At 42.2% G+C, this 13,679-nt stretch overlaps 1 protein-coding gene across 4 annotated transcripts in view; it reads left to right on the top strand.

The window, feature by feature from the left end:
• Positions 1-13,679, top strand: part of DAAM2 (dishevelled associated activator of morphogenesis 2) — a 210,196-nt gene that overhangs the window by 95,613 nt on the left and 100,904 nt on the right. For all 4 annotated transcript variants that reach the window (XM_075089130.1, XM_075089132.1, XM_075089129.1 and 1 more), the window contains one exon: positions 13,273-13,362. In XM_075089130.1, the coding sequence (XP_074945231.1) occupies positions 13,273-13,362 (90 nt within the window). The remainder of the gene's footprint in view (positions 1-13,272; positions 13,363-13,679) is intronic.

The following is a 13,679-nucleotide window of genomic DNA, read 5'->3' as shown; positions in this document are numbered from 1 at the left end:
TGATGAAGGGAGCTTGAATTACAGGCGTCTTTCTTCTGCAGCTCATAGAAGAAGGGCCAGATCTGAGATGTTGTAGGACGTATGATTTGTCGTTTAGCCTGATTTGAGCAAGAAAGGGGGAGCCAGGTCTCTGTGACAATGAAGACCTTATAAAATAGCAATGTAAAAGTAACCAGCTGATGCTGAGGAGTCAGTGAAATTTTCCAGTGAAGAGGAATGGTAGTGAAAGAGGGTGGGATGCAAGTGTTTTGCAGGATAGGAGTTATCACTACTGAGGTAGAGTGTAGCTGGGGTTTAGGAGGAACTGTTAACAAATTAAGATAATTGAATGGAGAAGCAGATAACAATCATAAAGGATCATCGTTTAACGTGTTGACTCAAATTGACTGCATTTGCTCATCTAGTAGCAATTTATATCAGATATTATCATTGCTCTGATAGCGTATCATATAGCCTGAAGGAGAGTGGGAAAAGGGTTTATAATTACGTCATGCCTCTGTGTCCTTCTATAGGTGGATAGTGTCTTCAAACAGTGCTCAAGGTTGTTTATCATTCAGGGAAACTGTTAAGGTAATCTGGGATGGCTCTTGAAGTTTTGGAGAGAAATGGCCTTTTCTTGCCATGTGTCTGGTCTGCAAGACTCCAAAGTGGGGAGCACAAGGTACCACAGGTGAGGCTGGGTGGGTGGAGTAGCACCTTTTTAGAGTACAAGGTTTTCAGGTCAGCAGTTTCCTGGCACCTTCCTCTGCACTGGGTAAAGGGAAACTTTTGGTGTTACTAAACAGAGGAGATGAGTGGCCCTTCTGCTCATCCCTTCAGCACTGGGTGGGAGGAGCACATGGAAGGCAAGCATCAGAAGGTGCTTTTTCTGTCACTCATCACACTGGGCTGCCTCCACAACTTCTCTGTCTTCAGCATGTTTTGTCTGGAGGAATTACAGACAGATGTCTTCCACCTGGCACTGGAACACCACTGACCCAGAGCTTTTAATGCTAGGTACCTCGTTTTCTGTAAATGAAACAGTCTGTAAGCTTGCTGGGAGGAAAATATTTAAAGAGCCATTACATCTTTTTCCTAGGTACCTCTGCAAGCTTATACAGCTCATTTTGTGCATTTGTGAGTTTGTTTCCCTGGTATGAAACAGGGAAAAGTAATGCTTCTTAAACCAGTTTTAGTACAGAATTGTAGCCAGATTGAAAAGGTGCTGAAAACTTGCAGCATGTGTAGGTCATAGGCAGTACAGGAGTCTCCCAGTGGCAAAATGTATTGTATTTGAAGATCTCAGGAGGAAATCTCTACTATTGCCTCCTGTCATAGACATTGCCTAGCTCTTACCTACTTGTTCTTTTTAGGGAGTATCTGATACAATAATGTACAGCCTTCCTGGGCAGACTCTCCTTTCTTTCACATGTGGACCCAGTGCTGCATGGAAAAGGACCCTAATCAACATCTGTATATTCTGTGCACTTCTATATTAAAAACACTTAAGGCCATCTTTTAATTTTGCAGTTTCCCATCATTTGTTGACCACATAAAGGGAAAGGCTTCCCAGACTAATAACACAAACACCTTCTGAAAAAAATTCAGCAGCACGCACGATAATGTTATGCAATGCTTTACTAGGTGGAGATTTGACAAATAACTTCTCCAAAGGAAATTACAAGGGGAAAGCAGATTGCAGTTTCCCAGTTTGGAAGGTGTCCAGGGAGATCCCCAAGTCATGGAAAATCCATTGGGATTGCTTTAGTGGCTGTGTTTCAGCATTACATCTTGTACAGAGAACAACAGCTGGATGAGTTTGTCAGTTGGTGTAAAGTTGTTGGCTTCCACATTAATGATGTGAGAGAACTTTTGGATTACAAATGCTTAACCAGATAATAAAAGCAATTATGATTTGTTGTTAGGAGATGAGTTTGTTCTGCAAGGCAAATGCTTATCCTTCTCTTATTCTTTTTGCTGTATTTTGTGAAAGTTTCTGATAATTCCTTTCTTAGAAATATTTAGAGAAAAACATCTTGGCTAGTGTTTTCTTAAGCCCAGTGATGTCAGCACAGTGGTTGCTGTTCTGATTATCAGAATACTTGAGCAATGAGACAGGACAGGGGGTGAGTGAATAAGCAAATACACTGTCATGCCTTCAATCAGTGTTTGACTATGGAAATACTCAGTTTATGTGAGTGAAAAGCGTCGTGGAATTGCCTTCCACCCCACCCCAGAGGAGATAAAAGAAGCCTCATTTGTGGGTGTTCTTCTAGCTGGTCTGGACTGATTAGTAGTAGATACAACTCATGTCCATCTACTGAAGTAGAAGTTAACAGTTAGTGAAAATGGGGCTGGTAGACTGCTCAGTCCATTCTATGCCTGAAGTCTGTGCTGCAGACTGTAGAACAAGCCTGTGTTATAGAGGATGTCTAGCCGAGAGGTTTAGTCTCTGTTACATTTAAGGCAGGTAACTTGGTTAATATTTTGCACTGCTGTAAATCCAGAGTAAGCCCACCTAGTTTAATGGAGTTAGGGACATTCTGATCTCTGGTTTGCACTACTAAATCTGGAGTAATTATTCAGAGAGCAAGAGAAGAAATAAAGCCAGCTTCTGGTTTCACTTCTATCTGTGTAAATCTGAACTCATGCCAAAAATATTGATTTATGGGAGTCCTTTGAGTTTACCCTGGATATAAGTTTGAGCGTGTATGTCTGAGCTGCACAACCAAAGCTCAATAAGAAGTTAATTTTGCTCATTAAATTCTTAACTGACCTTTCAGTTCCTCCTGCCCTTTTATGTAATACTTTATCAGAGATTTAAAGGTCAGCCAAGCTCTGACTTGCCCTTATTTTCCTCCATAGGGACATATGGCAAATAGGATGCACACAAGAGGATAAAGCTGGGAGGAGAGGAGTAGGTGGCACCGACACCCCTGGAAATTCAGCCTGCCTTTGACACAGGGCTGCAGCAGTCATTCCCAGCCCGCATTTTGAGGGTTGAGCCAGCAGGACTGTGTTTGGGCAGGAAGCGATCAGAGAGGTGTGTGCCTGTGTGCTTTGGCACAGTCGAAGCTGTGAATTGCTCCAGCCTAGGAATCTCCTCTGAACTCATTAGTATTAAAACAGAACAGAGGAGACTTTGTAGAAGGGAGAAGGGAGGGAGAGGGTGGGGAAGCCGGAAAGGTAGCAGTTTAGATGGCAGTTTCCTAATAACCTTTCCCACACCTACCTTCCCATACAGGGTCTCATCTAAAGGACCTTGGCATGAAAAACAAGCCCTGGCACAGGGAGGGGGAAGGGAGGGGGAAATATGGGGAAAAGGAAAGGAAATTAAATGAGGGGCGGGGAATGGGCACTGTGCTGAAACAGCAGATTCTATTGTTATTTAGTGTTATATGTATGGTGATACTAGAAGCTTTGAGGGAGGTATTTGATATACTGTGCATAATCAGAATGTGGAGGTAAATGTGGTGCTAGCCCTAGAGGACTTGCAACTTGTCACAGTGAAAAGATGTATCAAGCTTCAGTTCTGTTTGGTGTTTTCATTTAGTTGACTGGACAGTGGAATACAGAGCATAACTATTAACTTTCCAAATGTCACTAGGCTGTAAACACTGTGGATATGTTAAAAGACAAGCTTAAAAGTAGATGGAGAAATTGTGTGAAAAAGGATGGGGACAGTTAAAACATGTTCCTTTTAGGAGCAAGTCTGGTAACCCAGGATGGGAAGCAGATATGTGGGTACACTTCTTCAGAGAAGAAGCTAGGGATTATAGTGGATCACAAATGAATGTAAGTCATGCAGGTTTTGAGGGATTTCATAAAAAAAAAAAAAGAAAAAGTCATTGTCTTAATGGTGTATATATAACCGGGAATGCAGTCTGGAAGATGCATGAAGTAATCTTTGCACTCAGCATTGGTAAGGTCTCAGCTGGAACATTGTCCCCGCTTTTGAACAGTGCACTTCAGGAAAGATGTACTTTGACTGGGGAGAGCCCGGAAGTCAATTAGAAGAGGAATGAGAGGTCCAGAGGACATGACCTCTAAGAAAGACTGAAAGAGCTGGGCTTGTTTAGCCTCAAGAAAGACAACTGAGGAGGTACATTACAAGAGCCTTTAACAGGCTTGAAAACTACTAAGAGGAAAGAAAAATTATCAAGAGGAAGGAAAAAAATCTGCTTACCATGTCTCTGGTTGATAGGGCCGGAAGTAATAGGCTTAAATTGCAGCAGCAGGGATTTAGATTAGACATGAGCCTGACTATTCAGTTTTCATCCCTATCCCTCTCATTGGGCTCATTCCAATTCACTGATGGGGACATGCGGCCCATCTTAACAGAAAAAGCAGTGATGATGGTCAACTGTTTGCATTATTGTCCTCATATGCCCACCCATATCCATGGACTGTCCCTCTTGCTCAACCCATGTTGTAGCCCTGCATACAGGAGAATGCATATCTAAGCCATGATCTGTCTCTCTAAAAATCTGTGTGTATTGTTGCATAAACAGGTACTGGTTTTCCTCATTCTTTCTATTTGGCCCAGCAGATTGTTGTCTCATGCATGTGGTTTGCCTGTGAAGGGCAGAAAAATGAACAGCAGATGCTTCTAGTGGCCTGTGAAAGGGGACTGCCACAATAAGCCTTGCTGGTTACATGTACTTGTATGCTGTCAAGCCACAGAGAACTTTTGAGAGGTAGGAGAGAGACAGGATTTAGCTCTTCTCCAGGAAGCAAAGAAGCAATTAAGCAATGATTAAGAAAAAAAGCAGTACAGCAGGGGGCTGTTTGGAGATAGGGGGAATGTTAATTGACTTTCTGCGAGATAAATTTCTCTGCCAAAAAGCAGTGCCCTTGATGGATGAAATTCTCGGTCTGCTTAAGAATGAGTAACTTCTGTGTTGGCAGGGTAGAAGAGAAACACATCTTCTAGCACTTAAACAAAAGGTACGTTCTGCCTTGTACTGTTATGAGAGAATCAAGAGATTTGGGCCCCTGGTACTGAAGGGGTTGTGAAGTTGCAACTTTTTGAAAAAGCAAGAAGGAAAAAGAGTATATGGGGAATCACAACCTTTTGTTTGTATGCTTTTCTGCTTTACAGTTGGATATGTGGCAGTAGCTGAAATGTAAACATTGCTTCCTATACCAGCAGGCTGTGTGAGCAACTCGTGTGTGCGCAGTGGTTTCATCATGCAGAAATATAACGATGCAACACTGTAGGTATAGGCAGATGTTACCTGATGTCTTATGTATATAGTTCTTTTGTATGTGAGGTGCAAGTGGCATACGTATCTGCACATATACATACTATATGTATGCAAATGCATGGAATCCAATGATGTTTTGCAGTGATTCACCTAATTCTTATCAACTGGGAAACTGATCAAAATGTTACTCCCCAGCCTCATATGGTGTGTTGTTTCTGTGTGCTTTACAAAGACTGCTTTTAATTCCAAGGGTTAGGATGAGGTGGAAGAGCTTGAGGGGAGGGAAGAGTTTGTTTTGGGGGTTGTTTTTCTTTTTCTTTGTGGGTTATCAATGGACTCGGGACATATATCAGGTGCCCAAGTGGGAACTTTTAACCAGTGTGCTGCATCTGGAGATGTGCTAGCTGTGTGGGTGGTAGTGTTCTTGCCTATTGAAGGAGCATCTGCCATCAAGTTTTGCTGTAGTTACAGCCATGCCATTGTGCCAGACACAGCCATGAGAAGGGAGGGATGGGAACTGGTCGTCTGGAGAAGGGGGCTCTGTTTCACTCCTCTCGATGCCTGTCTCAGTCACACTCCAGTGTTTGAAGTTGCATATTAGGTAAAGCCTATGAAATGTGTCTCTTTTTTTAGGGAGCTTTGCTGGCAGTACTTTTTTTACACTGCTCATTGCTCCAGTTTGTACATGAGAGTAGGAAGTTTGTGCAGTCGAATGAACCTCATTCACTGACAGTTTGGGCTGGCAGTCTTTCAGAACGCCTTATCGACCTCCTCAGTATTGGAAATGCATACCCTTCCAGCAGGCTGCCTCTTACATGTCAGCCTGGTGAGCTGTATTGAACAAAGCAATGGAAGGAAAACTGTAGGGGAACAATCCTATACTGTCCCCTGGAGGTGGACACAGTGATTAAATAGAGAAGGTTTATCTCTTCTTGAAGGATTAATAAGCTCTTTGCTAAGAGACTGAGATCTGAAGAAGATCAGGGGTTTTTTGTTGTTGTTGTTGTTGTTTTGTTTATTCACTCACAGCAGTTATCTCTGAAGCAGCTTTTTGGACAGCAGCCTCCGGACCTGTGATCAGAGTATCTCCACTCTTCCCCAGCCACCCTCCCTGGTGGGCAGAGACACAGCTCAAATGTGATCCACCAGACTAACCTGTTTGTTATTTGCCAACAGAACCTCGCATAGGCAGCATGACCTGAAAAATAAAGGTTCCTGGGACTGTTGTTAATGTAAAAGACAATATAAATCGGGTTAACAATGTGGTCCTACTCAGTTCACTTGCTAAAGCTATAATAGTTATGCTGGCTTGGATTTTCTATTACAAATGCTTGTAGCATGCTGCTGACAACCTCGTCCCTGCTCTCTTTCCACTGCTTCCCCTTCCTCTACAGTTCCAGACATGTCGGTGCCATTTTTCTCATGTCAGCTTCAGTAGTACTTCAGCATTGATTAACCCACCATTAACAATTCCCTCAAAGTGATTGCACATGAACATGAACTTTCTCTGGGGCCTGCTAGTGGATGCTGGGTGGGCTCCCATGGTGTGTCATAATCACTGTTTACTTTGTACAAGATTTAAATAAATTCATCGAGGGCATAAGGCTGTCAGCTGTGCTATGACACTTGGGAGCATCAGTGGATGCTGTTAAGAGACTGAGAAAGAATGAAGGTGGATAAGGGAGAGGGCATTTGAGCATGACAGGAAAAAAGGTCAAGGGGAATGAGAAAAAGATCAGAGAGGAGAAAAAAAAGAAAGGGTAGGTGTGTGTAAGAGAAAGGAAGGAATGGGGGTGTGAACAGGAAGCAAGGTAAGAGCGGTGCATTTAACTAAAATTCATACAGTGCTAGGTCATAATGTAAAAATGAACATACCCTTGGAACCTAAATTTTTTAGGTGAGTATGCAAGCAAGCTAGTAAAATAAAAAGTCTTCAAATATTGAAGGTTTTCCAGAGTGTGTAAAGGTATTGTCATATAATTCCTACTTTCTCACTTTTGTTCCCTATTGGATGACTCAAAGAACCATTAAGGATAATGCTGGTGTGACTGAGTGAAAGGAAAACTTTGGAGCTGCACAAAAAAATATTTGCAAATACCAATGCTATCCCCATCTTCAAAGGGATATTAACTCACCTGCATCACAGGATCAGCCAGTTTTTTGAGGCAGGGAGGCAGGAAGCTTTTGGCCATCTACAGAGTTTTCTCTGTGGCGTTGTACTTGCAGGGCTTTTGCAGAGCCCTTTGAAGCTTTTGGTGCTGGTCACAGGTCAGCTAACTGCCCATCTCATCTGTTCTGGAAGTTCTTAAGTTTTCATTTTGCATTTAACAAGGGAGAGTAAAGATTAACCTTTCTGGGGAGCTTTGCCAGTTTGTGCCCTCTGAAGATTTGGTTCCCATGGTGCCTGTGGATGCCAAGACTGGGCTGTGCTTTTGCTCGAGTAGGCATCTGCTGCTAAAGAACCAAACGGTGCAGTAGAGCTATATTCAGACAGTCAAAATAACCATCTCTGAACAGCTGAAGTGATGAGGCCTATTTGCCAGTGTATTACGTCTTAGTGTTGGATTCTGTGGAGTAAAATATTGATTTCATGCCAAAGCTACTCCCTCTGGGGATGGTAAAAGGATTTAATTCTTTAATAATTTGTTAATAATTGCCTGAATAAGTTTGTATGGAGATATAAACATTTAAAAAATGAGAATATGCTTTTAGATGCCATTAACTCAGTCATTAAAAAAGCGCCAGTAAATGTGAAATGCAGGCCTGGGGTGGATGCTTACAGAAAGGATGTGCTTTCAAGAACAGTGTAAATAAAAGATACTATGACCTACAGACAAAAATTAAAAGTGTCACTCAGCTATCTGTAGCTGAAATTATAAGAAATTGATGAAAGAAGACAGGTATCCAACTAAACATAAGAAAATAAGCAAAATGTCCTCTCCCTCCTGGCAAAATATATGTTATGCCCATATTAAGTAAGTTATTGCTTGCAGTAAACAGAACATATCACGTCATAATTCTGTGCTTCGTCAATCTGGAAATGCTATGCACGATTCACTAAACTTTTATGAAGACAAAACAAAATAATAAGCAACAACAACAAAAAAGCCCTGAACCAACCCCACCAGCCTCTGAAGGCTGGTTGGATGATTGTTTTGGGTTGTTGTTTTTTGTCTTTTACAAAATGAAGCAGCTGTCTGACCTTAAGTCAGTGGGAAGCTCCCTGGTGGCTATGAAGTCCAGCAGCCAGTGGAACTGAGACAAGTAGAATGAGAAACTGGAACTAAGGAAATCTCCCATGAGTGTTCACATATCCCCGGAGAACCAAGGTTGGGGATCTTTGTCTCCAGTATTCTGATTTGGAGCCCTGAAGCCCTATTACTCTCTGTATAGACTTCGGGTCTCCATCCTACCCCTGCTGTGACTTCAGCATCAATATGTTGGAAATGGGAAACCTCAGTTGTGTTTTTGCGTATCTTACAAGGTTTGCCTTTCAAACTATTTCAAGTTTTTGCCATTTAAATTCCAAAATTCCTATGGACTGTATATGTCTTCTTGCAAGGCCAGGTGAAGTAAGCTGATGAAGGAGCACCTATCTTGTGACTGTCCCACCTTTCCACAGACTGAATGGTGGAGATGCAATACACATTTCAGTACAGAGATGTTGGCAGGTATTAAAAGTTCTCCTTTAGTGGTTCTCTCTCCAGGTGAACCACTCTTCTACATTCCCAAAATATTACTTTTTCTCTACATTAATTTCATTTTGCATCACTAAGAAAAGTGCTACCCAGTCTAGGTGAGAAATGCTTTTCTCTTTAGCTCTTCTGGGGCTTTGATTGGTATCATTATCGAGCTGAAGGCTACCCAGCATCAAATCCAGCTTTCATTCTTTGATGAATATTCCCAAAAACAAGGGACATAAAACCACAACATACTGGTTTTATGTTTCCTACCCATTCCTCCTTCTTGTTCCCTTTCTTTCTCTCTCTCTTATTTCCTTGGGTTGTAGCCATTTTGAATGGAGGCTGTCTTCCCTTTTGGCCTGAGAACTGGACTGGAAATATTTGAACCTCAAATCCAGCTCCAGTACATTTTAAATGTATTATCACTGAAATTCAGTTTGAGTAAATAAATAAAAAAAATGCCCACATGAAAGTGAAATTAACTGAATTTATCCCTCTCTCAGTAAAAAAAAGAAAATAGGAAATAAAGGACAGAACTGTAAGGAATACTAACTGGAGGTACTTTACATCTCTCTCAGGCCAGCCTGGCAAATGCCTTTTTAAGCAGTGTTTCATGAGAACACTTGCAACTTCAAGTATTTTTAAGAGACTGAAGGCTGAGCTCCATTGTGCAGGGTCATGCTGGCATGAATTGCTGGAACCAAGCTGCCTATCCAAGTTATAGAAGAGGAGTTACTGCATGTTGCTTGGGAAACTGGCACAGGTGATAGAGGAGGGTGTGTACTCCACTTTGTTCTGATCGATCCTTTTTTCTTGCCCTTTACATTTGCTCCCTGGGCATTTGGTCATGTCAACTTCCTTAGCCTGGCTCCAACCCCAGTCTGCATGACTGCATTCAGAGTTTGTAGTTCTTCCCCTTTCCTGCCAACCTTTGCAATTCCTTTCTCCTTCAATAGCTGCTTGCTGTCACTGAGCTAACTCTACATGCTGACAGACCTGCTTCTGTCTTTGGGTCAGAATGACCTATTCATGGACCAAATTAGCCTTCTGGAATTTATTCTTTCTGTTGTTCCTCCTGCTTCCCTCCAAGGCAGCAAGTTTCCTTATGTGCCATCTGTTAGGTTCCTGAGTCAGAATAGGAAAATATCTGCCTGATCCAGGATCTTCTTTCTTATCTTGATCCAGGGGTTTCCTGTGTAGTCATGGTGGTCTTCTGATCTTTTTCTGTAGAAATGGGATGGGGGTGGGAGAGGTAAGATGATTTGGAGGGTTCCAGAAGAAGGATTCATGTCTCTCATATTTTACAGGGATTTCTTGGTTCTTTATAGGGTGGGATTTGATTAATGGTATAGGTAGAGGGGAGCATGTAGGCCTTTTCAGTTCTTCCCTCTCCTTTCTTCCTCTAAGTGAAGAAGCACACTTGCTGAAGAGTAACTTCAGGAAAGGGTGTTGAAGAGCTTGACTGCTGCTATGCATTCTGGAGGTGTCTCTTTCCCTGATGAATATTCATGCTTGCTACCTGCCATTCTGACCTGGGGGTTAGAACCCAGCATTTTGCCTCCTAACGAAGAGAAACACTGGCTGTTTCAAAAGGAAGGGTAATCCATCCACCGTGTGCTATTTACCAGTCAGGTGTGTTTGGGTCTGCCTCTTGTGATGAAGTTATGCCTGGAACCCTGAGCAGCTTCCCTGTTACTGTGTTACCTGAGCAAATGTGATGACTTCTAATGCTCTTCTGACTGAGTCTACCATCCTGAGTCACAACAAAGTAGGGTGTGGGTGCACTTTGTTCCCACTGGATCTTCCCTCCTTTCAAACCATCCTTCTAGGCTTCTGTCCTGAAAAGAATGTCATGCTATCAAGATGCAAAATTACGTGACTGGAAGTTGCATATTCTTACTGGGCCATTGAAAGCAGAGGGCTTTTTATGTCCCTGATATTGCTAGTGTCCAGGGCAGTGTCTAGAATCTGCTAAGTGTCAGCATCCTGCCCCCCGGGTGGTTTTAGTCAATAGGAGCATTTTTTTTGATGAAATGGTTGTGTTGAACAATATTGGTTGAGGTCATCGTTCAGTTTTGTGCACAGCTTCTGAGAAGAGCTTTTGCTACTTGTCTGATCTGCCACAAGACTGCAGAAAGAGTAGCATGGATTAGAAAAACAGGTTAGCTGGTTTTATTAAATAAAATTTAAAAAAAAGGCTAAGATCATTAGGCAGTTCAATAAAACAATCATGATTTTTCTAAGAATTTAGCTGAGCCCAGCCAGCTCATTTCAGATGTGTATTCTGGCCTCTTTGGTAGTTCTTCCAAACCTGGCATTTCTGATTCCCTGTCTGCCCCTCCTTTCCCTCCCACATGCTTGACCTCCAACAGCATTCCTTTGCTTGCCTTAAGACCTTACATGTCGTTTCACTCTCCCTCTCCCCCCAAGAATGTGATACTGGCCTGAGCTTTCTAGTTGTGTGTAGCAAGGATAAAACTCCTTGCCTTGCTTGGCTGCCCCCTTGTTTGGAAACTCACCCTAAACATTTCCACATGGTTTGCACTATTTTTGCACAGCTAAAATTTTTGGGCTTTTTTGCTTTTAAACTTTTTCTTTTTTAGAAAAACCCTCCAGCTTCTTCTACCTTGGGCTGCTGGCACTGACCTCGCCTTGTTACTGTTTGCATTTCTTTTGTACCTTTTTGCAGCTGAAACCTCTATGGGCCTTTAAATCTGTCAGCAGCCGCTACCAGGCTCAGTGTGCAATTTAGCTCACTGTTTTCACAAGTTTCCCAGCCCTGAACACTTTCCAAATGAGCCATTGTTGGGCTGAGTTAAAGAGGTATTGTCTCTGCTTGGGCTAGGCTATTGTGGGTGCCAGAATCTGCATGTGCAGTGTTCCTAGTGCTGCAATGTCATCTTGATATTGGACCCCTGGACACTTCCTTCTCCAAACACTTTCAAATATATAGGAAAAAGAAATCCCTGCCAAAACTGATTCATTGAAAAGTTATTGGAAGCTTGTCTTTATATTGCTGAAACTCTCATTTAGACATCTTTGTCCCTGCTCATACAGGCTGCTTGCTATGAAGACAATTCTTATTTGTTTAATTCCCATTAGCACCTGAAACTGGCAGCTGTGATTGGAGCCCTGTTCCGATCAGCGCTGAATAACACAGTGCAAGTAGCAGTCTCTGCTTTGATGGTTTCAGAGTCAATGTTGCACAGGAAGAGAGCCTATTGTTATCACAGAATCACATGTTGGAAGGGACCTCAGGGATCACCTAGTCCAACCTTTCTAGGAAGAGCACAGTCTAGACAAGGTGGCCCAGCTCCCTGTCCAGACAACTCAAAAGTGTCCAACATGGCCGAGTCAACCACTTCCCTGGGGAGATTATTCCAATGGTTGACTGTCCTCACTGTGAAGAATTTTCCTCTCATGTCCAATTGGAATCTCCCCAAAAGCAACTTGTCCTCTCCATGTGACTCCGTGTAAAAAGGGAGTCTCCATCTACTTTGTAGCTACCCCTTCAGTACTGGTACATGGTGATGAGATCCCCTCTAAGCCTCCTTTTCTCAAGGCTGAACAAACCCAGTTCTCCCAGCCTATCCTCATATCCACCATTTACAGAAGAGAAACCAAACCTGAGGAATTTAGTGGTGTATCCAGAGGGAGCTTTTGTGACAGAGTTGGGAGTCAGTTCGAGATCAGAGCATTGTATTTAATTTTGTAAATGTAAGGTTGGCTAGACTCTAAAAGGGTGTGTTCCACTGAACTCACTTTTCGTATCGGAGACTGAATTTGCTGGTCTGTTCAGCCTGATGTGACACTGTGGAGATATGGCCTTTATGTCTGAAACGCTGGTTGTCTTATGCTGGGAACTGTGTGGTTTAGAGGACAAACATCTGGACAAACATTTCAACCTATAGGTTGCTTTTGACATTACTGCCACTAGACAACTCATGACCGTTGTTTAAAAGATCAGCAATTTCACTATTCTCCTTCTATGGAAGACCAAGCTAGTACTGCAGGCCAGGAAAAAGGTGCGTTGAATTTTTAGGCTTCCTCTAAGAATTGTATGGAGCGTCTGTGTCACATAAGCCAGGGCTTTGAGTTTTTCACTTCATGCCTTTCATGTGGTCTTTCCCATCCTTGACTTATCATTACTAATGGAAGTTTGACATGGCAGTGGTTCAGATTGCCTCTCTTGATAGGTTCTGCTCTGACAGGGAGAACTCACAGTAGTGAGGTAAAAATTACAAAACCAATAATCTTTCAAGCCTTTGGGAGCCACTAAGTCCTCTGCCTTTTGATTGAAGGCTAGTCAACATACCTGGTCCAGATTCCTCTCAACCTATTATAAGTTACCAATGCAGCTGTTGACTGGTTTTTTTTCTGTTTTTCTTTTTCATGATCTCCAGGATGAATTGGATCTCACAGACAAGAACAGAGAGGCTATGTTTGCACTCCCTCCAGAGAAGAAATGGCAGATTTACTGCAGCAAAAAGAAGGTACTACTGTTGTCCTGACTGAATTAGCCTACCAATAAATTCTGTGTGCATGTACATAATTACTGATAGACATCTAGTTTTGAATTAGGTGTTTACTATTTACTCAAGAACATGATTAAGCGATATAAGGATTTTTATCAGCATGAACATGGCACGACTTTCTTATAAGTAGTGTATGTATGTGTGATTTCTGAAGAGAATGTTAATGAGTTAAAATCATACGTTGTCCCATTTTGAATCTTTTACATGTTTGGTTTTGGGTTTGTTTTGTTTTTTTCCTTTGAGCTAGAAGAAAAACTATAATGGAAATGTTTTAA

The sequence above is a fragment of the Phalacrocorax aristotelis genome, chromosome 3, assembly GCF_949628215.1.
Source record: "Phalacrocorax aristotelis chromosome 3, bGulAri2.1, whole genome shotgun sequence".
NCBI lineage: Eukaryota > Metazoa > Chordata > Aves > Suliformes > Phalacrocoracidae > Phalacrocorax > Phalacrocorax aristotelis.
Note: the sequence above shows the minus strand (reverse complement) of the source record. Positions and strands in the feature narration are given on the sequence as shown.